The sequence below is a fragment of the Cygnus atratus genome, chromosome 2 (assembly GCF_013377495.2).
Source record: "Cygnus atratus isolate AKBS03 ecotype Queensland, Australia chromosome 2, CAtr_DNAZoo_HiC_assembly, whole genome shotgun sequence".
Taxonomy (NCBI): domain Eukaryota; kingdom Metazoa; phylum Chordata; class Aves; order Anseriformes; family Anatidae; genus Cygnus; species Cygnus atratus.
In genome coordinates, this window is record NC_066363.1 from 70,715,732 (window position 1) to 70,742,826 (window position 27,095).

The 27,095-nt window shown below is 39.1% G+C and overlaps 1 protein-coding gene across 2 annotated transcripts in view; it reads left to right on the top strand.

The window, feature by feature from the left end:
* The window catches only part of LYRM4 (LYR motif containing 4), a 94,146-nt gene that overhangs the window by 22,818 nt on the left and 44,233 nt on the right, over window positions 1–27,095 (top strand). For both annotated transcript variants that reach the window (XR_004780754.1, XM_035560317.1), the window contains exon 2: window positions 1,105–1,225. Coding sequence is in view for 1 of the 2 variants with exons in the window: in XM_035560317.1 (XP_035416210.1) it covers window positions 1,105–1,225 (121 nt within the window). In the remaining variant the exon portion in view is untranslated. The remainder of the gene's footprint in view (window positions 1–1,104; window positions 1,226–27,095) is intronic.

Here is a 27,095-nt window from a genome sequence, read left to right on the forward strand (position 1 = left end):
TGCTGGCTGGGGGTCCTTCATATTCTTCCTCTCCCCTCCTCTGTCCCCTGTACCACTATTTTCACTTTTCAGCATAGTTGGGTGGGTTCATGATCCCGTTTCAGACAATTTTGTGTCTTGTGTTTCACTTTTATGCAAGATTGGAAACAGCTGTTGAAATACTGTACTATTTGCGGTGTTTGCAGCAACCTTTCCTTCCAGAGCCACACGTGAGGTTTTACCTTCTGCAGTAAAACTGGCACTGATGTGATGATAGAGGAGTAGAACATTATCAAGATAGTTGAGCGGGATCAGTGTACTGCCGTTTTCTCCTTCCATCCTCCTAACGAGTGTGTAATAAAAGCATGTACTGCTCAGTCTGAGAATTTTATTTTAATATTGAACTGGGCCCTATTTTTTATTAAGCAATGCATTGCAGACTGCATAAAGGTTCTTACTGGCTTTGAAAGAAAGGGGAAAGTTTCAGAGATGACTGCAGAGATCCTACTTATTACTGTTTATGAGTGGGGAAATGGATAAGGTGTTGGACTGAAAGGTGAAATATGCTTTGTCAGAAGAAATGGGTGACAGAAAGAGCCCTTTTTGGTATGGCTGATCCATTAGTCTTCCAGTGGAAAGTCAGAACTAGTTCTTATGTATAATGTGTTTATTGTTAGCATTGAGACCAGTGACCTCTAGGAATAAAAATAATCACGCTGACACACATTCGTTTGGGAGCTGGTTGGGTTTTGTTGTGGGTTTTTTTGATTTTTTTTTTTATGTTCTTGAGCTTTGCGGTATCCAGAATGGGAATCCAACAGTATGTTTACAGTAATAACAAGCAGAGCTATAAGGACTTGACTGATACGTGAAGTATGAAGTTTTCCTACAACTTTAAGTAAAATGACTTTTAATTTAAAAAATCTGGTTAGTGTTTCAACTCAGGCAAGACAAGAGCCTGAATAAAAATAAATATATACATAAAAAGAAGAGAGAAAAAAAACTAGGCAAGTGAAGTGTGCGTGTGTGTAGATTTATTTTTTTAAAAAGTATGTTTTAAAGAATATTGAAATGTCATAAACTGTGGCACATTTATGAACCTGTCTTTTTATTGTTTATGTTTAGAACGTATGCCATCAGAAGGATAAGAGATGCCTTCAGAGAAAACAAGAATGTAACGGATTCTGAAAAAATAGAAGAACTAGTGAATAAAGCAAAAGCAAACCTAGAGATTATTCATCGGCAGGTATGTTTGTTTTTCTTATTTTAGCTAAGAGTTGTATATTCATCAGTCTACTGGCTTATGCCATTACAGATGGAAAAACTAAATCCTTGCTCAAAATATTTCTGGATGAACAGTAGTTTTTATATGTCTGAGTTTGAGAAGATGGTAAACATTCATTTATCCATCGTGGTTGTAACAGGGGATTTAGGGATGCTCGTTTCAGCAGCCTGAAAAGGCCTTGCTATCAAAAGTTTATATGATCTTTTGTTACCATTTCTGCTGTTTATTTTACTACCTCTATGTGTCTCTTCACTCTGTTTCTCTGCACTGCCCTCATTTTCCCTTGAATTTGTTTCCTCTACCTCATGTATATTAGATTTCCTTTCCTTGTTCTTTCTTCCTTCCATCACAGTTTTGGAAGAGTGGCAGTGACAACCACTGCAAATAGTCTTGTTTTCTGTGGTTGTATTTCTCCAGCTGCAGATACATTGCTAGAACAATAGCAGAACAAGAAAATCCTAAAGTAAATTAATGAAATGCTGGCTAAATGTGTGTCCAAGCAGGGTGGTAAGTTTTTCTTCAGAAAAAGTTGAGTCACTGGCAATATTTCTCTCTGATGTGGGCTCAGTAGCATTTGTAGCATCTCTGTTCCTTCTAGTGGGTACCATATTTAGATACGAACTATGCTTCATAAAACTTTAGATTTTTTTTACTTCTTGTATATACCCACACTCTATCTGCAGTGACCATTGGAAATCTAAACAAAGAAAGCTTCTAGTCCTGAACTCTCTAAGGGCACTTGTAATGCCTCAGCTGTGTATCCTTGCCAAGTCTGCACTTACTGATACTGGTCAGAGCTCAGCAGTATTTCTATTAAATACCGAATTAATATTCCTTAAGCACCTGGTCCTCCAATGGCTGTTTCTTTTTACAACCAGCAGGTCACTTAGCTAGATTGTTACTTCAGCAAGAAGCTGGGCCCTCTGATTCAACAATAAAGTATTAAAATTATGGTATAAGTTAAATTATTTCTTTAGAATTTCTTTTTTCAGGACCAGGTGGTGTTTTGTGCTCCCATAGCTTTGCTATCTTTTTTTTTTAACCCAAACGGTTGCTAATCTTGTATTTAAAAAATGTTTCTCAAGGAAGCAATTATGATTGGATTGACTCAGTGCAAGTGTATTTAAATGCCAAGGTTTTTTTCTGTTTGTTTGTTTCTCTTTTCTCATACCTGTATGTAATAAGTAGCATTTTTCAGCTCTTGTTATTGAAGTCTTTCTTGGAGAGGCAATATATGCAGGTTTGTTATGCAGATAAGTATTAGAGACCGGAGAAAATAATGAAGAAGAAAGGAGGCAAAAGATAAGAATGCACAGGGTCCAATTCTGCCACTTGCAGAAATCTGCATCAAAAAAGTAACAATTTGTGGTTAAAATAAAATACTACAAAAAATCTGTTCTGGATTGTAATATAGAAAAAGTAATCACATCAGAAAATTGATCTGTGATGGTTGTGAGTAAAAATGTAAACATATCTTTGGTAACTCAGAAAAGCATTAATGAGGCTATCATAATAACTATTTTGCTGTGAAGTAGGTGACTGAAGTGGTACTAAGATGTTTTAAACCATAAATAAATTTAAGTAGGACTTATTTGGTGCAACCTTTTTTAACAACAAGTGCTTCCTCTTTCTGAAAAGAATTCAATATCAAGGTATCAAAGCACTTGAAATAGGTGGGAAATATTGATACCTAACTGGGATGCTGAAATAATGACCCTGATTGATAGTACGTTAATGTTTGGGATACCCCGACTTCATACAGGTAGAATTTGACTCTCAAAAGGGCAGTTTGCTGGATAAGTCTTCCTAAAATAAAAGCTTTCAGTCTTTTTTCTTTGAGAAAACATGGTTCTTTTGATTCATCTAACCCATAATAGGTCCAGGACAGATTTTAAAATGAAACTTCTCTCTTCTCGATGAGTCCTGTGAACACAGAGATCACCTTGTTACTGTAGACGCTGAAAAAAGATATCAGTTCTCTAAAACGAGAGTCTTGATGGGGACACTCTTTCCCCTCTATGATGTGCATCATGTCTTGAATCTTTTGTTATGCCTTTTTTCATTATCAGTAGAATCATTTTAATTTTCTGCTACTTTTTTTTTTTCATTTTGCTACTTTATAGTAATGGCCAATTTTATAAATAAATCTTTTTCAACTCAAGATTGAGAGAAGTCATGGAAAGCCACATTCCATTCAATAATGTCATACATAATTCTTGCTTTAAAGTGTTTTATAAGTAGGTGTTTATTTTTCAGCCAGGAAGATACTCAGAAACAGAAAGGACATGTAGGATTCTAGTTCCCTTTTATTCAATCACAGAATCACAGAATCGTCTAGGTTGGAAGAGACCTCCAAGATCATCTAGTCCAACCTCTGTCCTAACACTAACAAGGCCTCCACTAAACCATATCACTAAGGGATACATCTAAACGTCTTTTAAAGACCTCCAGGGATGGCGACTCAACCACTTCCCTGGGCAGTCCATTCCAATGCCTAACAACCCTTTCAGTAAAGAAGTTCTTCCTACTATCCAACCTAAACCTCCCCTGGCGCAACTTTAGCCCATTCCCCCTCGTCCTGTCACCAGGCACGTGGGAGAATAGACCAACCCCCACCTCTCTACAGCCTCCTTTCAGGTACCTATAGAGAGCGATGAGGTCTCCCCTGAGCCTCCTCTTCTCCAGGCTAAACAACCCCAGCTCCCTCAGCCGCTCCTTGTAAGACTTGTTCTCCAGACCCCTCACCAGCTTTGTTGCCCTTCTCTGGACTCTCTCGAGCACCTCCATGTCCTTCTTGTAGCGAGGGGCCCAAAACTGAACACAGTACTCGAGGTGCAGCCTCACCAGAGCCGAGTACAGGGGGAAAATCACCTCCCTAGACCTGCTGGCCACACTGTTTCTTATACAAGCCAGGATGCTGTTGGCCTTCTTGGCCACCTGAGCACACTGCTGGCTCATATTCAGCTGCCTATCAACCAGTATTCCCAGGTCCTTCTCGGCCAGGCAGCTTTCCAACCACTCATCTCCCAGCCTGTAGCGCTGCTTGGGGTTGTTGCGCCCCAAGTGCAGGACCCGGCACTTGGCCTTGTTGAACTTCATACAGTTGACCTCAGCCCATCGGTCCAGCCTATCCAGATCCTCCTGCAGAGCCTTCCTACCCTCGAGCAGATCAACACACGCACCTACTTGGTGTCATCTGCAAACTTACTGAGGGTGCACTCGATCCCTCATCCAGGTCATCGATAAAGATATTAAAGAGGACTGGCCCCAGCACTGAGCCCTGGGGGACTCCACTAGTGACCAGCCTCCAACTGGATTTAACTCCATTCACCACAACTCTTTGGGCCCGGCCATCCAGCCAGTTTTTAACCCAACAAAGCGTATGCCAGTCCAAGCCACGAGCAGCCAGTTTCTTGAGGAGAATGTTGTGGGAAACGGTGTCAAAAGCCTTACTGAAGTCAAGGTAGACCACATCCACAGCCTTCCCCTCATCCACCGAGCACGTCACTTTGTCATAGAAGGACATCAGGTTTGTCAAGCAGGACCTACTTTTCATAAACCCATGCTGACTGGGCCTGATCGCCTGGTTGCCCTGCAAGTGCCGCGTGATGACATTCAAGATAATCTGCTCCATGAGCTTCCCTGGCACTGATGTCAAACTAACAGGCCTATAGTTCCCCGGGTCTACCCTCCGGCCCTTCTTGTAGATGGGTGTCACATTTGCTAGCCACCAGTTGACTGGGACCTCTCCTGATAGCCAGGACTGCCAATAAATGATGGAAAGCGGCTTGGCCAGCTCCTCCGCCAGTTCGCTCAGTACCCTCGGGGATCCCATCCAGCCCCATCGACTTGCGTACATCCAAGTTCTGTAGCAGGTCGCCAACCATTTCCTCGTGGATAGTGAGGGCCACATCCTGCTCCCCATCCCCTTGCACCAGCTCAGGGTACCGGGTGTCCAGAGGACAACTGGTCTTGCTGCTAAAGACTGAGGCAAAGAAGACATTGAGTACCTCAGCCTTTTCCTCATCTTTTGTAACTAAGTTTCCCCTCGCATCCAGTAAAGGATGGAGATTCTCCTTAGTCCTCCTTTTTGTGTTGATGTATTTGTAAAAACGTTTTTTGTTACCTTTAACGGCAGTAGCCAGATTGAGCTCCAGATGAGCTTTGGCCTTTCCAATTTTGTCCCTGCACAGCCTCGCAACATCCTTATAGTCCTCTTGAGTAGCCCACCCTCTTTTCCAAAGATTATAAACCCTCCTTTTTCTCCTAAGCTCGAGCCACAACTCTCTGTTCAGCCAGGCTGGTCTTCTTCCACGCCAGCTCGTCTTTGGGCACGTGGGGACAGACCGCTCCTGAGCCATTAAGATTTCCTTCTTGAAGAGTGCCCAGCCTTCCTGGACTCCTTTGCCCTTCAGAACCTCCTCCCAAGGGACTCTGCCAACCAGTGTCCTGAACAGCTCAAAGTCAACCCTCCGGAAGTCCAAGACAGCGGTTTTACTGGTCCCCTTCCTGACTTCGCCAAGAGTAGAGAACTGAACCATTTCGTGGTCACTCTGCCCAAGACAGCTCTCGACCACCACATCTCCCACCAGTCCTTTTCTGTTTGTGAACAGAAGGTCTAGCGGGGCACCTCCCCTGGTAGGCTCTCTAACCAGCTGCGTCAGGAAGCTATCTTCCATGCTCTCCAGAAACCCTCTTAGACTGCTTTCTCTGGGCTGTGTTGTGCTTCCAGGATATGTCTGGGAAGTTGAAGTCCCCCATGAGAACAAGCGCTGATGATTTCGCGGCTTCTGCCAGCTGCCTGTAGAACTCCTCATCTGTCTCCTCATCCTGGTTCGGTGGTCTATAACAGACCCCCACCAGGATGCTTGCCTTGTTGGCCTTCCCTCTGATCCTAACCCAAAGAGACTCAACCTTATCATTCCCAGCCTCAAGTTCCTCAACATCAAAACACTCTCTAATATAGAGAGCCACACCACCACCACTTCTGTGCTGCCTGTCCCTTCTGAAGAGCCTATAGCCAGACATTGGAGCACTCCAGTCATGAGAGTGGTCCCACCACATTTCCGTGATGGCGACCAAGTCATAGCCTTCCTGCTGCACGATGGCTTCCAGCTCCTCTTGTTTGTTACCCATGCTGCGTGCATTAGTGTAGATGCACTTCAGTTGGGCCATTGCCTTCTTCCCCAGCTTTGCCATTGTTCCCCCTGGTACAGCTCCAACAAGCCTAATTTCAGCCCCATCCCCCTTCTTTCCTAGTTTAAAGCCCTCTCAACGAGCCCTGCCAGCTCCTGGGCTAGGATCCGTTTTCCCCTTAGAGATACGGACCCGTCTGCGGTCACCAGGCCGGGTGCCGAGTAATACGCCCCATGGTCAAAAAACCCAAAATTTCTGTGTTGGCACCAGCCTCTGAGCCACGTGTTAATCAGGTGGGCTTTCCGTGTCCTCTCGGTACCCCTCCCTGCCACTTCAGGGATAGATGAAAACACCACCTGTACTCCCGCTCCATCCACTAACTGTCCCAGTCCCCTTAAGTCCCATTTGATAGCCTTCAGGCTTCTCTCTTCAATATCATCACTGCCAGCCTGGACTATCAAAAGAGGGTAGTAGTCAGAGGGGCGAACCAGGTTGGGAAGCTTTCTGGCAGTGTCCCTGACCCTGGCCCCAGGGAGGCAGCAGACTTCCCTACGGGTAGTCAAGTTCCACTTGAATTTTCTGAATATGATAATCTCCTTGTGTATGTTTTATTTTTACACATGTTTAAAACTCTAGAGTTTGGTCAATTGTAATATGTTTATATTACAAACACATTAAATATGTTATAAACTTTTGTTAAGCAAACAGCATTGAGTGCCTGTCTTTCTCTGTGTTTGTTCTTTGAAGGGTATCTTTGTCACTAGGACATAACCAGAATGATGCAGAATAACCTGTTACTGCTAAAGCCACAAGGTTTTGATTGTTGTTGCTTTAACTCTCAACAATTAAGGGGTTTCTCCCACATGCAAAATAGATCTGCTGAAGTAGTTTTTAAATTGGATCACATTTTAGTATCATTCCATGTAAGGATTTTAGGAAAAATGTACTTGAAAAGTAAGGAATATTAAAGAGATTCTGACACCACTTCCCCATTCTAACACTGCTAAAAAAGTGCAGTTTTCATTGATTTATTTCACATGTATCACACAGAAGTTTTCCAATTTCAAAGCATAATAATGCTGCGTGCAGTTTTGGAAAGGCGTAAGTGTTTCTATTATGCATGTATTTGTGGGATTCAAAATAATAATATAGTAGGCAGCGGAACATTTAACAAAAAAAAGATTCAATAAAAGAAAATGAGTTTGCCAAGATATTTTTTTGAGACATGAGTTCCTGGAAGACTTCCCGATGCTTTGGTAACACGGATTTACTTTTGCTGAGTCATTCCCTCACCCACCACCACCCCCTAGAAAAGTTTTTCTAGTAAATGGAGAACTGTTCTTTGCAGAATTTCTATTAGTTGTCAGTGTCATCTCCGGTTCAGTTGTAAAGAAAGAGGTAAATACTGGAAAAATAATAGCCCTCTATCTTAAAAGTAAGCTTTTCCTTAGAACTATAATAAACCTTAGAGTCTAAATTTATATTAATGTGTTTGCAGTCAAATTTTATCATGCTCTGTAGGGAAGAAATCATTCTTGCTCTTTGTTTAATTGAAAATGCAAGTAATGAAGTCATCTGACATTATTAAGAGCTTATATTTAAAACTAACTAGCATAATATTAAGTGTTTTTATTTTTAAAGGCGGAAGCGTGGAAACAAACATGAGTTCTAGCGTGCATTTTTTGCTAAGTTTGGGGTTTATTATGATGTAGCACATCTTGGTGTTGCTGACTTTTTCATAGTGTGTCGATAGAAATTAAATAACATCCCACTTCGCTGACAATCTATTGTTACTCTAAAATCAAATTTATATTCACTTTACATTCTAATTTATGGTTTAGTCATCAAAGTGACCATTGAAGTGTAAGGTTCATAAATAAGTATTTGAATCAGCCTAGTGGGAAATGTGAAATGGTGACAGATTACTGTCATTTTGTTTATGTCAGTCACTGTACAATTTGCTTGAATGTTATAAAAGTAGCTTTATAAAGCTGAAAAGCATAGAGGAACATTCATATTCAACTTAGTCCTCCTCTGCTTGTTATTGGTTTTGATTTAAAAATAGGATTGCTAAAGAAAGGAACGATTCTGATTCTTTTCTCGACACAGTTTCTGAAGATTTGTGTGTGTGTGTGTTCACTGTGTAAACAGCACAATTTATAGCATCTTCCCTTTCAAGAAGGGAGTGAGAAATGCATTGTCACAAGGTAGTTTGAAGTAGAAAGTTTTGAAAAGTTTTCAGGAGAATTCTTTGAGGTCCTTAAGAAAGAAGATGATCACAACAGCCAGTTCTGGCCATGCAGTATGATGTTGTTTGTGAATTTCCATCGCTATATGAGTGGTAAGAGAATTAGCCCTGAAATGTTACTGCTGTTGTTGAGATTCGAGGTTTATATAAGCCATTATGAAGATATGGTAATACTGTGTGTTTTAAAGTATTTGTTAGTTTTCTTTGTGGCATACTGTATCTCAAGTTGGTTTGAAAATATAAAAGTGAAATTCTAAAGCTGTATTAGACCTGTGTGCTCTGGTTAAACGTCTGTTTTAATACATAGGGCATTTCATTCTTCTGCCTTCCTACACAACACTTTTTCCTCAGTTTAGATTGCCGATGGAAGCCACTGGTCATCTTGTCTAGCTAAGAAGGGTTATGCTGGGACTCCCTGCCAGCTCTGAAGGCTTGCATATCAATTGTACCGTTTTTGAGATCACATAGCTGCAGTACTTTTCAGTGTAACATATCTGTCATTCCACAGCCTTTGTTTGTCCCTTTAACTATTCCAAACCAATGTGAATCATGCTTTACACAAATCTTCAGCAGGGAGACAAGAGATGTTGTAAAGTGTTGGACGGTCAAGACATGAAGATCTGCTTCCTTTGTATCTGGCTGGTCATAGGCGTGTTCTAAGAGCAGAGATGGACAAAATTCATCATAAACTTGCGTTGTTCTCCTTCAGGCTTTCCTTCTCTTTGCGGTTCCCTTCAGATATGAAAAAGAGTGAAGGAATGAGGTTTTGAAGTATGAAAACTATTAAAAAGGCACTGATAATAATAAATATTGAGTACATGCAGCATTTTTCATGTTTGCAGCATGTTGTAAGTATGTTATTATGCTTGCAGTCTTCTTTTATTAACATAACTTTAAGAGTATTTTAATGAAATGCTTCATGACTATGCTTTAAAAGTCTGTATTACAATTAGTATGAGATTTTTGGTCTCATATTCCTGTGTTTCTCCATATTTTCCACCTCTAGTAAATATGATTGGTATGGATTTGTTTCGAAACTTGTTTGAAATAAGGACAGCTGAACAGTTCTTTTGAAAAATGTTTTTAAACAAGCGACGTTGCCAGTGCAGGTGTGCATAGCCAAGTACTGCATCTTCTTGAGCCATTTATTGGCGTTATCTCATTTTAGCAATATCATAGATTAAAGTAACTATTGAATGGAAGTGGAAATTATACTGAGAATGTACTAATACAGCACTTAATATGAACTGATAATAATATAGCCACAGCATAAGCAATCATATTTCAGTTGATCAAAATGGTATTAGCAGGACAAATAATTTCTATTATGGTTACGGTAAGAATGGATAGAAGTACTTTGTGTACTGCACCTGCATTGATTTTTATTGCTCACACTTTCTAGCTTTATCAGCAAACACTCCCATTGTTTTTTAAAGTTCAGTTCTAGTAATCCTGTGATTGATTTTCAGGAATAGCAGGTAAAGTAGTTAATTACCGTAGCGTATGTATTTCTGGATTGAAAGCACACCATTAAGCATTCAGGAGACCGGTACTAATTTGCACAGCTGGGACATTGGGAAGGTCTTTGAGATAGTCAATTCCAACTTTTAAGAAATAATTATGTGTACCTGAAGATGCCTGTGTCCAATACAGCACAGCACTGTAGGCTGGATGCCCGTAGCAGAAGGTTCTTATTCTTAGAAGGTTCTTCTTCTTAGAAGCAGAAATTTCTTATTAGTAGTTCTAATTGCAGGCTACAAATCATCTCCATCTTTTTTTTTCTGTATATGTAAGAAAGTTGTGAAATACTTTATAACGTGATTACATTAGCAGCAGTTCAGAGGTAAAGATGAAGGAATAGCTGGAAAAGCTTTTTGAACCCCGTGAGTACAGTGTGCGGCACCCACATTGCTGTTCACCAATGTGTACGATGTTGGCAAGTCACTTATTTTTTCCTGCTGGCTGCCTGTTATGTTGGAGCTCTAAGATGGTTTCCTTATAACAAGTTTGTCACTGGAAGGGAGTTTTAAAATCAGATTAATTTACAGTTTTTCTTTAACAGTTCCTTGAAAACATATATATATTTCTTCCTAATTTTCAGATTCTCAATGGCAAATACCTACTTTTGTTCTAAAGTTTATTGACTCTCAGTTCCTATCCAAGCACTGTTTCCTTGGAAGTGTCATATTTATAGCTATTACAGTTGCACACCTATACTTTCAAACCAGGATAAAACCAAAATTACAGAGAGAACTATTCCTATCTCTCAAGAATTTACTTTGTTAAAGCAAGGGTAGAAGCAGGGAAGAATTTTAAAATGCCTCACTTGCAGAAGAAGAGCAGGAGGTGAACAGCATGATCAAACAATGGCTCATGATCCTATTAAAACAGTTCAATCAAATCACTGTATAGAATTAGTTTTTGGAGGTAATCAAGCATCCATACACTTGTAAAAACTGGCAGTGCCACCTAGAATTTAGCTACAATGAAAATGGTCAGAATGAAGCTTTTTCACTTTTCTTGCATCTCCTAGTCTGTTGTAATACCAGTAGTCAGTTTTTAATTGGTTTGGCAGATGAGTTCTCACTTGATTGGCTCCCTATGTGCATTTTCTAAAATTATGCTGGATTTTTTTTGGCGAAGCCAAATACTGAATTTGAATTAGCTGACTTGGAAGAGAGGCGGCATTAGGGGGGTTGTTCTGTGAACTGGTTTTGGTTCTGATTTCAAAGTTCTTGAAGTGGTGATTTTTTTTACACTTCCCCCCAGTCATTTAGATCCTATTTGATTTATTCAAGTTGCACTTACTCTCTAGACAATTTGAGAACATAACTCAAGAAATATAAGTTTGTGTATTTCTTTTATCACTGTAACCTACATAGAAGAATGTGCTTTGAAGAAAATCAGAAATCTTTAACATACGCTAAGTTTCAGTGCTCTTTACTTGGAAAGAGATGTAGATGCAAGTGAGGGAGATATAGGGATGGATGATAGCTAGCTTTTAATAAATGGTACTAATGAGGCTGAAATTAAAATTGAAATGGGGAAGCATAAAATTCAGAGCTACACTACTTTTGTATTCCAGTATGAGTGTAAATACATCTTATGTCCAGTAATTATACATAGGGTTTTGGGGGGGAAAAAACATGAGAAGGAACAAGGAGAAAACTGAAATAGGAGTCACTTGAAAAAGGTTTGGTAAATTTGAACTGAAGCATGGGTGAATCAGAACTTGGCCCTTCACAGGACATGATAGAAATGAGATCTCCTTCAGCCAACCTTTCCAAATAGCTTTTTCATCTTGGCATGGGGGGTAGTTTTGGAGATAAGCAGTACTATAACAGATGCCACAAGCCCAGAGCTGTCATACAAGCTTAATTTCTAGCAACTGAACATGCAGGAAGTACAGCAGACATCTCATCGTCTTCAGGTGGTGTTGCTCTCCAGGTTACACCTGTGTGAGTCTCCAGAGCAGTTTTACTCTCCAGGCTTTCATTTAACTCTCCTGATGGAGAACAAGACTGTATTTTCACAAATGGTTTGCTGTTGTTTGCCCCACTGACTAAATTGCAAGTGGCAGCTTCTGCCTGCAATATTAAATACTGAAGTAGGCCCTGCATTGAAAGTAACCTTTAGGCTGCAGGCAGGGGCAGTTGGGAGTTAGCCTGAAGCTCTGAGAGTCTCCCTGCTCTAAGAGCCATAACAGGAGTGCTTGCCATACAATACAGCATTTGACATACACAGCAACCTTTTTTTAAAAAGGAGAGAAGCAAAAAAAAAAAGACCTGAGTGTTAACAGCTGCTTGTATGACAGATAAAGTAAAGATAAAGAGCTTCTATTATTTCCATTATATTTAGTGGCTAATCCAGAGAGGTTGGGGCCTTATCATAAATAATAAGTAGTTATGTAAGGCATCCAGAGCTCTGAGCATCTGGTGTTACACATAGAGGAGGGCTGTCTGAAGGACAGGAGGAGGACTGACTTTTCTAGTGAGCAATTTGGCTTGGCAGTGTGTCGCATCTGATCAAATCAGTGCTAGGTGTAAGCTTCCCCGTGGAAAAGAGCAAGCTGCTCCAGCCTGGCTGGTTGGAGCTTCTTGAAAGAAGCAGCAGCACCAACTGAGCCAGCGTGTGCTGAAGAAAGCCTCAGACACATGGACAAAAAAATCTCATTTTCAGGGAGATGTGTTCATATACTACTCGTCCCTTCACACTTTCTGCTTTCCTGTGTTCAAGTCTTAGGGCTGCTGTCTGGTATGTAAACGAATACAGTTCGCAAGGATGGCTGTTGCTACAAAACTCCAAGTGGGCCTCTTCCAAACAAGGCAAATAATAGCAAGTACACGTGTGTTGTAATATAAATACAAAACGTTGCCGAGAGGGAAGGTAGAAATAAATGCCACCCATTTGAGCCACCCAAACTTAGGTGACTTCTGCCATGTTCATAACATGACTGTGGTGTTGCTGGGTCTGCCATTCTGATTTGCACTGGTGCCAGCCCAGGGAGCCTGTGAAGATGACTTTGTAGCAGTGAAACCAGTGACCACAAAATGGATCACGGGAAGTTCTGCACCAACATGCAAAAGAACTTCTTCACGGTGAGGGTGACGGAGCACTGGAACAGGCTGCCCAGGAAGGTTGTGGAGTCTCCTTCTCTGGAGATATTCAAGGCCCGTCTGGACGCCTACCTGAGCAGCCTGCTCTAGGGAACCTGCTTTGGCAGGGGGTTGGACCCAATGATCTCTGGAGGTCCCTTCCAACTCCTACAATTCTGTGATTCTGTGAAAGTACACTCAGCTCAGAGCAACTTACTTTCTCTTTCTTGCTGCGTGGTTTCCTGGAGGTGCCAGTCTGCTGCAGAGAATGCAGAGAATGAGAGTGGAAGCTCTCTTTTTTACTGAATAGGAAAGAGATGTGTGGCCATATTTGGTGTGTTATTTATGAAACATACTACCTTGTAAATGCCTTGCATGTGAACTGTAACTTACGTTCATTTCAGATAATAGATCTTTCTGTTGATCTGTGGTGGTATAATGGGGGTAAACCAGTTTTAAGTAGAGATAGACCCCAAGGAAATGAAAGGGATTGCTGTTTTGAGGACTTCTGGGGGAGACAAAAAAAAAAGAGAGAACAGTGCTTTTATTACAGCAGTGATCTTAATTTTGTTCTTCCACAGATTTTGTTGCTTATTAATTTATTCTTTTATTTCTCGTTCCTTGCTGAGAAAACTTTTCTTCCCAGTTTTGTACTGCTTATTGAAAAGGCAGCGCCAGGCTCAATGGCATCAGAACTAAGCAAGTACAGGACAGGTTCTGGCAAATTTGGTGCCTCAGATCCCCAGGACTGTGTTCTGCTGCCCTTGAGCTTCAGTTTGCAATTTAGGGTGATATTGATGATCCCATTGACCTACAAGTCACTTGATCTTGTAAACCTGGGCACAATGTTGGGTTTTTATGTTTTTGTAATGACATTTTCTCCCAACATGCTCAGTCATTAGTCTCTCAGCATATTAGAATTACAGGTTTTCTCTTTATAGCTTTTCAAGGGAAGAAGCAGCATTTTAGTTTCTATTTGAGCTACTGGCATTCTTTCCTGACTTCTCAGATGAACACAAGTCCCCCCACAGCAAGTTGAAAATACAGTATGTAAAATCTTCCCCTGCCACTTTAAATTGGATACCTTAATTTGCTTCTTCCATAGATGATTTGTTCAGTCTAAACAGTTTCTCATCTTCATTCTCAGCATAACACCAGGCTTTAAAAAAAACTCTATTTGTCCTGTTTGCTCCACAAACCTGTCTTCAATTGTCCTTTCTGCCGACCCATTTTGTTATCCTCATGCTTCTGTTGCTTTTGTCCCTGAAACTATTCCGTTGTCCCAGTAGCTACGCTGCCAGTTGTTTTTGTATTTCAAAATTGCTTGTCAAAATGAAACCCGTTTATAAGTCCTACCAATGTTAACTGTAATTTAATGAAAATCTGGGAAAAAATAGTTAATATTTAAAAAAATAATAATAATCAGCAGTTGTCCTTTGTGTCTGTTGTGTCTTCATATACCAGTTATCCTGTTGGGGGTCTGTTGAATACCCCTGTGTTTTAGTTCAGCATCCAACATGGTATCTGTCACAAGTACCATTTGACTGAATTTTGCAGCCACGTAGGTTCAGAGTAATCTCACTTTATTTTGGCAATAAATGTAAACACGTGTGTGGCCTTCACACAAAGCTCTTTCAAATAAAAAAGCTTTATCATGGATGTGTTATGTTTCAATTTTACATTTTTTGCATTAATTCAGATCCTGTCTAATGCCTTTGTAGCTGCTTATATTTGAAGGGAACAACGTCTGATCCATGAAATTGTGATGGAGGTTGAACTTTCGGGAAGAAGGTGGCCAGACTTTGATATCAGTATGTCTGGTCCAGCCCTTGGAAGTTTAAGTGAAGTCTATTTTCTAGACAAGAGTGTAGTGAGGAGTTTAATTACTGTTTATGCAGTCTCCTTGGTACTGGTGCATTGCTGCTGTCTTTAGCTGTGCTTTCGGAGGTGAGCATGTTTGGTGTTGGGGTTTTTTTTTGGTGTTTTTTTTTTTTTTCCTCTTGTCATTAAAAGCTATAGCTGCAGTGCCCTTCACTGTGGTGACAGGCATTGTGCCAGTACATTAATTCTGTAAGCAAGTAAAAAGAATAAAGGAAAAAAATGGAGGCCAAATTCTTCCAGGCATGTTTAAATTACAAACTGACTGATTCCTGTTATTTTTTTCCTTTCTGGGTTATGCCAGGTGTATGCTTCCCCCCTCTAAAGTATGTACTACCTGAACATCCTTCCTAGACTGTTTGCTCTGCAGAAATTGAACCATTGCTAAGTAGAGTTTCAAGTTCACCATTATAGTTTGGTCACCTCTAGGATGTACATAAATATATACTTTGAAACAGGGATCTGATGTTTATCCTGTAAGCAAAGTCTTGTCCCTCAGCAGGGCAGTTATAAATATTGCAGTGTAGTGGCTAAATAATACGTTCATAGGCTTTGTTTCTCTTTCATGAGTATAATTCACTTACTGAGCAGTTCGTTCAGTAATTTTTAACCATGTTTTCATCAGTGTATGATTAATGAGAGCATTATGTGACCTAATCACTTAGCCTTTCATATTAATACATATCTTGCTTGTATTCTGGTAGTATTATTTTGTTGTTGACCCGATGCTTTGGTTATGTGTTCAAATGATCTTAATTTTAATTGAAAGTACTTTTTGTCTCACAGCAGTCTAATTTCTGTGCACATTTGTCAGTAGTGAATACTTGCTGAGGGTGATTACTCTCTAACTGCCTGTGCCAGTATACCTCTGGGAGGTTAATCAATCTTGTGCTTTTTAATTGACATCAATAATGTGTTTACATTTATCAATATTTCTTAATTGTCAAGTTATAACAGTGGAACTTCAATAATAAATCACGCCAGTGGTTAACTTCATACTTTTTTTTTTTTAAGAGTCTCCTTAAGCAGTTTGACATGTTGTAAATTGCTTTTAAATGATTTGTATGTATGCTCAAGGGGGAAGAAGACAAAAAATTGATATGCAAAGTCATATGCTGTAAAGTAATACTGAAAAACTAACCCATTAAAATGACAGGAAAATACCTTTAGCACATGTATGTTATGCTTTATGGGTTTAGGAAAAGAAGAGTCTTTTCAAACAGCTAATTTTATTATTGTTAACATTTTTGTGAGTGTGGCAATACTTGCACATTTGTCTTGCAAGGGGCTTGTCAGGGCTGGGACTGTTTCTCTATTCCCTGCTGCACAAGCAAGGCAAAGGACAGGGAGAAGCGCTGGTGCTATCACTGCTCTACAGAAGTAGCAGCGAGCTCTTGGAGATCGAGACACCTGCTTTTAGCTATGCATTTCACCCCATGCCTGCCATTAAGGTATTGAGGTAAAAATGAGGCAGGCAATTTCTATTTAAATTTAAGCATAAACTTGAGGACTTTGGTGCATTGAGACCTAAATTATTTGCCCAGGCTCCCAAAGAATGGTAACAGCAGGAATTAAAGCATGGTATTCCAAATTTTACAATACTGTCTGTCTCAGTAGATAGCCCTTTACCATCCACCTCGCTCTCTTTTCTTTCTGTTCCCATTAGATCCAAATAGCAGTAAACTGGAAGAGAATGTCTGCTGAGACAGAAAGCTGGCAGGATGCTGGCCACATTGTTTGTGTCAGTCTGACCATGTTTTATGGGCTACACCAAAGACAAATTGAGAATTAAAAACCTTGTCTAATGAACAATGAAGAAAGACTTAATAGCTGAGGCAGTTTAAGAAGAGCCAGTGTGACTGGCTCTGCACAGTGTGACATGATAGGGAAACAGAGAAGCAGGGAAGCAGCTATTTGTGTTTTGTAATTTTCTTGTCTTTTTAATTTAGGCCTTATAGGTGAAATGCAGTTTTTCAAGTAAACATACATATATGTGCAACAATTAAGATAAAATTCACTTATGTTGTTATACTCAAATATTATATAAAATTATTTATTTTAATAGCTTCTTGTATAGGGCTGAATTTTACAGTACTACTCGTAGAAGGAACTGTTGACTAAACGAATTGTTATTTGAAATGCTGTAGAATTAAGTGGGATTTTACATAGAGTCAGATACACCATTTGCTTAAGTTGAAAATGAGATTAGGAAGATAAATGCATGCTTTAGGAAAGAACAACAGGTCAATTGAAAAAGTGGAAAAGGAGCATGACTAGCATCTTTAATCTGTGGAAGGAGTAAGAAAAGGATATTTATATACCTGATGATACCAACTCTCCTTTTAGCAAGTATGGTGAGAAAAGGGTGAATAAAAAATTCACCAGGATCTCAGTCCTAGAAAACTTGAGGACCAGTTTAAACACTCAAATCTTGATGCAGATAGCAAAGTTCCTTTCACTTGAGCAATTCAAGTTCAACTGTACTCCTTTCCTCCAGCCTTCATTGTTCTCCACTCCAACTCCTTGGTCCCTCACATAGCACTTTAGCTTAAGTACCCTAAAATACTTTATTTCTCTGTATTTCAAGTAAGGTGCTGTTATTTGAAAACTATTAATGGTAGATTGATAGTTTTTATTTCACCTCTTTGAACTTTTATGAGACAAAAATGGCAGCCAAACAGGTGAGTTAACACTATTATGAAGCCTGATGCCATCCTACCCAGTGTCACAACTGAAATTTCTATTTTTGTAGTTTGTAACCTCTTCTTACTGAGAAAATCTTTTTTTTTTTAATAAAATAAAATAAATTTGTAATACAAAATGTAATACAGTGTAATGCTAAAACTAAGATGCAAAACTAAGATGTCTGTACTCTAACATCAAGGCTAGCTGTTGTATGAGAATACAAAATGAATTTTTTATTTTTTTTTGATGCTAGTGTAGCAGCCATTTTGTTGACTGTTTGCAAATGTTAAAAGTAATTAAGTCTCTCCCTCTTTTTTTTTTTTTTTGTACTAAGACACAATTGTCTAAGGAACAAAATTACAGTGGTTAGTAAATCAAATCAGATTAAAGCGAGGATGTGTAATCAATCTCTTTGTGAAGGGTAAAGTAATTCAGAAGACAAAACCATCGATGCTTTCTTTAGCACGACAGATTAAGTACATTTGCGTTGTATGTAGAGAGCTTTGCAGCAGAGTGCTTGAGTGAGTAACTTACATTTAGTTTCAAAAGTAGTCATCCCGATGTATGGCTGATAGGGCATGTTTGCTTGGACACTGCTGCAGAGGTTCTGAGCTAGGGGTAGTTTGCATCTAAGTGTAGAAAGGTAAGTTTGGATCAATGTACTGATAGGTGAAAGCATGTCTGTAGTTTAAGAAGTGGTGGCATTCAAATTGAATTTGCCTTTTTGGTTTCAAACCTGCTAATGTCCTTGGGACACACATGAAATGTAGTTTGGCATGAAGAATCTAAAATCTCGTATGAATTAAGTTCAGAAAAGATTATTTTTATTCACTGTCCTCCACAAATGCCAACAAAGACTGAATGGTAGGTTACACTAGTTCAGCTGCCAGGTTTTCCAGTACATTTGGGGAACGCTGAAATTGTCACTGCCAGGTCATCAGATGGGATACATTCTGAAACGTAGGTGAACCTGGTATGGGAAACTTGTCTTTTAGCCTTTTTCCTTTCATCAGTCATCCTACATTAAGTGAATACTGAGGCTACTGAGAAAGTAAGAACTGTAAGGAATACAATTCCATAATGAATATTCCTAGGCTGAAAAGAACCAATGGCTCTTTTGTTCAGAGGGTACCTGAGCAGAGTGATAACAAGGATTCAGACTTGTCTTCACACATTTAGGAGCTCAGGTTGCACTGGAAGTCACAGCAGTGAAAGCTCGAAAGCAATTACATAAGCATTCAGGAGCATGAGCTTTTTTTCTCTCATACACTTTCATATTTGGAAAAAAAATAGTGTAAAAGTAGATTTTTTTAATCTTTTTGAACAAGTACAAGCCATATATGTTTCGAGTTCTTTCCTAACTCTTTAGCTAAAAAGCAGAGTAACTTCATGTAGATATCCTGCAAATCTGGGAGCAATAGCTCCTGCAGAAAGGAATTCATGAGCAGTTCCATGTATGCTGTACAGTGTGCTGTGTTTCTCACTGGTGCTTAGCATGTGCATCTCCTGCTGTAAAGCTGAAAGCTGTGAGTAGGGGAATGATGGGGCTTGCAGGAGCACCCCATAACCATTGTCACCATTGTGCTTGCTGATGCACAAACAAAGAACCCTTGAAGGCTCAGCTGATCAGGCTTCTGTGAATGCCCTCCCTATTTCAAAGGTTTGATGTGACCAAGAATTAAGAATTTGATTTAAAAAAAAAAAAATCACAGATTTTACCATTCAGTGAAAGTTAATGATCACATGATACCTGCCTCCCGTCATGATGATAGTTGATCTGGAAGTCCTGTGGCAGATAATTGAATGAAGATCAAATTACATGTTTTATACATCCACATAAGGTGGCAAAATCAGACTGTAGAGTGCATTAGTTTCATCATTGCTGTTTGATTTGTGGTTTCGTGTTCAGCTTTTCATTTAAAGTAAGATAAGAGGGTTTTTTATTTGATTTGCTGGCTAATGCTTTTTTAAAATGTAAATAGTCTTGTGCCTCTGATACAGAGTGCTGTACGACTGAGAGAAGGAGAATCTCTGACCTCCTCTTAGATAAGAAAACAAAACTAAGAAAGGGTGGAACATAGGAACAGAGAGATCCATGGTTTCCCACTGTACTGTAATGGATATGACCTTTAATATTGAGGCCTTTGGATCAAATTTAAGTTGGCATTAAAATTTTCTAAGAAATTCCCTGCTGAACTTCAGAGTTTTTTTCCTCGGATTTAATTCAATAAGGTCACAATAAAGCAAGGGTTGTCTGTGCTATTGTAATTGCTCTCAGCAGGCTGATAATATTATTGCAGAGAAGTGCCCGTTACTGTGCTTTTCTTTCTTTCTTCAAGCACTCTCCTTCCTACATGCTTGCTCCCCTTGCTCTTGAGTCTACTCTAAGTAGGAAATGAAGCTGCTTTAAATGCCATTTGCTTCTCATTTTAAAATGTTTTTATAGTAATGCTTTCCTCAGTCTCTTCAGCAAAGGAAATAAAAGCATAGCCTGACATATTGCAGAATAATTGGAGGCTTTTATATCCAGCCCTTAATTCTGATCCAACCTTTGTGCATTAAATTCACCCTTGGTGTTCTTAAAGTTGGTATCCCTAAACATGCAGGGCTCCATTCATTTTGGCTTGGTGCTTTTAGGGTTATGGAATAGGTGTACAACTAAAGGATCCTCTCTTAGGCATGTGGGGAGAGACAAAGAGTACCCACTAGCCTGTGTTTCATAAATAACTGACAAATTGGAGTTCATCACAATAAGGCATGTGTATTTGGGGTCCTGCCCTTGTAAATTAATACCAGATCTTCTTATGCAACATGACTTTCAGAACAGAATTGTTGATGTGTTATTTCTTGTACAAAACACAAATTTATGCTTAGTGTGCTACTGGTAAATCTATGACTGTTGTCTGTATTGTGAGTAGATCAGCACTGTAAATAAATGCAAATACAGAGTGCTGTGATCGTGGTTCTCTGCATAATTCTGCACAACCAAGAGCCTTGGTCAGTGCAGCAGATGTAATAATACATCAACGTAATTTGTTCTTCTACCTCAGTATAACCACTAGCTCAGACCGTAGCAGTTTCAAAGGACCAGCCTGGTCATAGCTGGTGCCTGGCATCCACGTCTGCTTTCCTGTAGCCATTTAGGGCCCCTGGCCAACCATCTTCCTATTGCTCTTCATCTTTCCCTGGGACCCAGAATGTCTAACTTAAAGTGTCATGCACCGATTTTTTTTTTGCGCTTCCAACCACATGGAGGCATTCACAGTTCACTGCTCATGGCATCCATTGCTGTCAAACAAGCCAGTGTCTGGCTGTACAGAAGAAAATTGCTGGAATCAGCTGCTTATTTGCATACCTGGCTAAGAGATTGTATATGTTCATTTGGACACGTCCTGTTGTCCACATTGGATTGGAAATGAGAAGTAACGAGAGATGTTTTAAAAAAGTGATTCCAGTTCTGAAATGTCTTCATTAGTAGTTAAACAAAAGATGATGATCTTCAGTCATAACATTTCACCTATGTTTTTATTGCTTCTTTTCTTTTTTAATTTATTTCTTTTTTTAATTGCTCATGCCGTCTACTCTTAGCCATGCATCATGTGGTGCTGTTAGGATGTATACCAGAGCACCAGCTTGCTTTTCATGAACTTCAGTGATGAGAACTGTCATTTCTGCCATGTGTGGAGTGTGTGGAGCTTCTACCCAACATGCAGGCATGTGGAGGTCACTCCTCATTGATGGCAGCCCCTTGCTTTTTATTTATGACGTATGCATTTTAATTTATATTTCCTGCTGCTGTCTGAGAGAACTCTTCCCTGGCACCAGAGATACAACACAGCTACGCTATAGCAGTGTGTTCCTGAGATTAAATGATGTTACTGACCCAAAACACTTCAAGAAACCTGATTCAGAATCCTACTGTGGTTTGAGCTTGCGGTTTCCGAGATTGTTCTGAATCATTGTGACACATGATCAGAAGTGCTGCTTTGTAAATTAAATAATGAAGCATTTGTGTGGAAGAGCACCTACTATAGTAGTTAGCGTGTGCTTTGAAAAGATCAGAATCTAAATCACACAATGGTAGGATCTGAAACTTGTTTATCAAACTTTTCTTTGTCATAAAGAAAAGTCTTTTAGAATCCATATTTTGTATATTAACTATAGAAACATGAATAAATAATCAGACAGCCCTATGTGTAGCATGACTTGTGTTTTTTGGTTTGTTTTTGTTTTTTTTTCAACTAAACTAATAATCTGGCTTGAGACATTTAGAGAAAAGGTCCCATGGATGGAATCACCTTTTCCTTGGTTCTCCTGTGGGTCTTAGCAGTAGTTTGGTGAGTTTCTTTGAAGGACTTGTGTAAACAAGCAAAAATAAAACCTAGCATTCTTGCCAATTCTTGGAGATTTACATGTATGTATTGCTGTTAGTCTTAAGTTTCTAAAGTGCTGTACAAATTGTAATAGCATTTGTGAAACAGTCTGCTTTTACATCTGTCAAATAGCATATATTTAGCACTTGCTTTATTAGCCTAGATACAGCATTTTAAAACCTCATCCACTCTTGCAACAAATTTCAATTCCATATAACAATTTTACAGTACATTTTACAATCACACATCAAAGTGTGCAACATGGGGTATAGACGTAATAGTTAAGGAAGCACAATGAAGTTAACATCTGGGGGGGTTGTTTATTTTTTTTAGAAATATATAGAAATTTAGTTTGTTTTTGATTTCTAGTCAGTATGTCCCTCATTGGGAAGTTCCATCTCTTGTCCTTGCATAAAGAGTAGATTTGAGAATGTTCCTATGAAGACTTGGTGTTTCAACCTGGCATTTTAACCTGGGATATTGTTACATGTATTTGCAAATTTTCCTCTCTTCCATGCTCACAGTCTCATGAGAATGGTGTTGAACAGATTCATGTTTTGAACCCTGGAGATCAGAATGTGTTTTTTTGTTTTTGTTTGTTTTTTGTTTGTTTTGCAGTAAAAAGCATGAAATATTCACCAGCACCACCTGTAATTTTTGGAAGAATTAAGAGCTTGATTTCCTAATTTTAGCACACATGATGTGTCTTTCAGTGCCATTTCTTCATAGTTATAATGGGGGATTTCAGATTTCCATGTTTGTGGGTTTTTGTTGTTGCTGTTCTTTTTGTTGCTGTTGTTGTATAGTATTGGACAAGCAGGGCAATTGGTAGAAATCACACTGAGGGGGACATTTTGAATTCTATATCACTAGGAGCCATTTAACAGAGAAGTTCTGGAAATAACCCTATAATTAAAAGACTCAAGTGCAGAGAGAGAAGTTCTGGAAATAACCCTATAATTAAAAGATTCAAGTGCAGATATTTCTGATTTGGAAATGCTAGGGCTTGGGGCAGGTGTGGGAAGACTGTCAAGACCTGGTATCTATCATATGATCAACTGGATTTTTACCTCTGCATTTCTGGCATGCTTGTTCATCCCAGGATCCATCAAAAGGTAAAATGCGAACAAAACTAAACGTTTCACGTGCATTTCCTGCACTCGGCAGTCAGTATGAAGACGACTGTGGATACAGAGACTTTGCCTCCATTGGAGTTGCTCTTGCAATTCTGTTCCTGTCTGTGTAGTCTATCCTTATTTTCCTCTGTGCTGTGCTGTACTCTCTGCTCTGTGTGATCGTCCACCTCCAGATGATTTTAAACCTTAATTAAGCCTTATTATCCTTCAAGTCAAATCTTCAAAGGGGAAAAAATAGTAAAAGAAGAGCTTATAGTCAAAAGAAGACCTCTATGAGGCAGAGGGTCACGGGTCCTGCAATATGAAGCCATATCTGCCTTGATCCAATGGTCTGCTCTGCCAGCTTGTGTCTCCAGGTCACAATTGTATTGGTTTTGAACCAAGTAAGGCAACAATGTGCTGCAAGAGCCTGAAAACCTGAGAGGAGGAGAAGGAGCTGATGACATTTTTGTATTAATAGTCCTCTTCCCTATTATCACACTTAGAAGGCTGTGTTTAAAATTATGCTGAAATGCTGTTTTCATTATCGCATCGAGGAAAAATTCACACTCCTTCTAAATCTGTGCTGTGCTATTCTGATGTATTGGGCCATTTTTAGAAACACGTTTATTGCAAAAAATTCCACTGGGTTTTGAGCTGAGGTTCAGGTTTGGGAGTAATGGTCTGTTTGAAAATTCACTCTCAGTATTTATCTGTGGTTGTGAAAGCATAGGGAGATTTGAGGATAGCAAGGGTGGAAAAATCACTTCTAAAAAAAATTGTCTGGATTGTGTTACTATATATTTAGGGTTGAGCATTTAATTACTAGTGTAGTAATCGCATAAATGCACAGAACTTTTGGTTTCTATGAACATTTAATTGTTAGCATGCTGCCTTTCTGCGTTGTAGGTGATAACACAGTTATTTTGGTTCGTTTCTACCATTTGTTACTGGCTGAAGTAAAAGCCAGGGGGCTTACAGCATGTTAGCAGAAAGTGAGACTACTGAAGTAGGCAGCAAACTAGTTCCAAGTTTGTGGACCCTCAGTTTCTGCTTCCTTGCCTGTGTCCCTTGTCCTGCACCTGCCACCTCCAGTGCTCCTCTGGAGGGAAGAAGGAGCCACGGAGTTACTCCAAGCTTGCAGTCAGTGAGGATCTCTGCATCCTAGGGCTTGGGCATGGGATACCGAAGTCCTGTACCATGCACTGTTGGGAAGGCTGTTAGTACCAGCTTGCATTTTGCAGGCGGACTGCTCTTCCTTGACTGCCTGTGAGATGAACTTCTGGTTCCCACAGTGAGCACTTCAGAGGGAATAAGGAAATTCCTATTCCTGGCACCCCCACCTTGCAGCCTCATTGTGACCTAGAACTGTGCAACTAAAATACTGAATAGTTCTGTTCTATTTAGAGATCTCATGATTTCTTTTTGGTAGTAGTATTATGGACGGTTCAGGTGATCTTTTCTATCTAAATGGTAGGTATGATTTTTTTGTTGTTTTCAGTATTTTGTGTTTTTTTTTTTTCCTATAAAATCTTGGCAAATTATTACTGCTGGTTTTTCTGTTTTTTGCTTTTCTTCTTGTATTTTTCTCTGCAGAATTTTCAAAGGTGTTGTAAGAGAGTTGTGTCTGCTGTGTAGTCCTTTCTCATGGGAACCTATTTTTTTCAAAGCTGTCTTTGAGCACTTACAATAAGGCAACAAAAAGGTGCTGTTGTAACATGTCTCTTAATAAACAATATCAGATTTTTTCCCGTGGTAAAAATAGTTGCTGACATAGTCTTTTTATTTGAAAGATTAAAACCCACATGTAAGGCCCATACTCTTGTAACAGAAATTTCTACTGATCTGTAGATATTTCCACAGTAACCTTTATTAAATGATACTCACCAACAGCAGGATGTATGGAGAGCAATTCCATGGCTAAAGAAGGAACGTGAAGAAAATAACACTAGAAAGAAAGTCTCTCCTGAGATGAAAGAAAACATTTCAGTAGTATTAATGAAATTTTGCAAGTGTAAAATTAATATCATCCCTTTGCCTTGTAGCTGAGTGGGAGTGTGGTGTATACTTAAGCATGTTCTTTTTTGGGTACCTAAGATATTTGAAAAGGATGCGAGATAAACAAGTATTTAGTCTCAAGAAACAGCAATTTACAATAATACCTTTAACCTACGGTTTTGCCACGATGTAGAACATTGTTCACCCATTTTGTCTTTACCTATTGTCTTGGCTTCTCCGTTTCTAAAACAGGTAATTCTCCAGTTGTATATATGACAGGTGTTTTAACACTGGCATAATATGAAGACTCTTTTTGGTGTTGGGGGCTGTGAGTATATTTTTCTTTTAGAAAATGTCTTTTAGGCTTTTCAGTTTTGCTTTAGAGACTCTGCAGTAGTTGGATTTAAAGTTCATGCAGGTTTTGAATTTTTTTTCAAGGGTCCTAAAGAGTTTTGGTTTAGTTCCTGTGTAATCTGTAAAGAAATTCAAGTTTACTTTGTCATTCCTCTGCTCCAAGTTAGCTTCTGGGGCTGGAAACCATAATAAACTATAGACACATAGCAAATTTTTCCACAAGAACTTGTGAGTATAGGTAATGAGTTTCCTGGTTCTCCTTTAAAAGCAGCAAATGCAGAAAGATTTTGGCCAGACGTTAGAAGCACGTTGGGTTTTTGTGATTGATTGCTTAATACTGAGAAATTTTTTATTCTCAATTCTGATGTGAATTTGTGTAGAATTGTATATGAACTTAAAGTCTGGCCTTTGTTATTGCACTGGCACGTATCTTTGCAAAATCAAAACTGCACTTCATGCAGAAGTGGAGAAGCGTTAACTGGAATAATATGTTACATCACAGGAAAATGTATTGCTGTCAGTTACCCTGAAAAAGTAACTTTTTAATACAACTTATACATGGTAGAAGTGTATTTATGTGAATGGAGTTATTGGGAAGCAGAAAAATAGAGCATTGTAACTCATACTACTTTGGAAGAATCCACAGTATCTTAAAATCACCAGTGCACAGGTAGTGTGAAGCTAGAAATGTTAATCATTTTCTTATTGATTTCAGGTATAAAGCTTGCTTTCAGCTGACCTCAGTCAGAAGGTGGCTGGACTTTGCCTCCATGAAATGTTCCGTACCAGAGGTTTCTTTACACCTTATCACGTGATGCCCTAGACTTGGGCATTAGGCATCTGGCTAGCCTGACTACTGAACACAGAAAAACAATGTTACACCTCTGCAGGAAATTGAGCCTGCTTTTTCCCAGCAATATTGCTTTCATTTCACTGAGAGGATCCTAGAGTGCTCACAGATACTTTGTTCATCGGTATTTCAAGATATCTCTTGATATTGTTTGTGTATAAAGGGTGAATGATATTTTTAAACTAAATTTAATGCCTAAACTTTATTTATAGCACACTGTAACCCAGTCTTCTGGAATTGGGTAGATCTTTTTAGTTTTGTTTATTTGTTTTTTGTTCTGCCCTTTATAAGTCATGTTTTCATTAATCTTTACTTATCATAGTGTACGAAGATACCTTCAGGCCTGGTGCATTTTCTAAATAAGTTTGTTGTTGGATTTTGTTTGTTGTTGGTTTTTGGTTTTATTCTTACTGTATCAACCTTATTGAACACTTAAACAGTAGTATAAAGCTGCAGTAAATTGTGGCTTTAGAAAAAGTTATTTGAAGAAATTTTCTATATCTGGCTTTGAAATTCCTCCAATTTTCCTACCCTTATTCTGTCCCCCGGACAGTGGTACAAAGCTATTTAGAAAGTGATGCATGTATTAGAAGTATCTT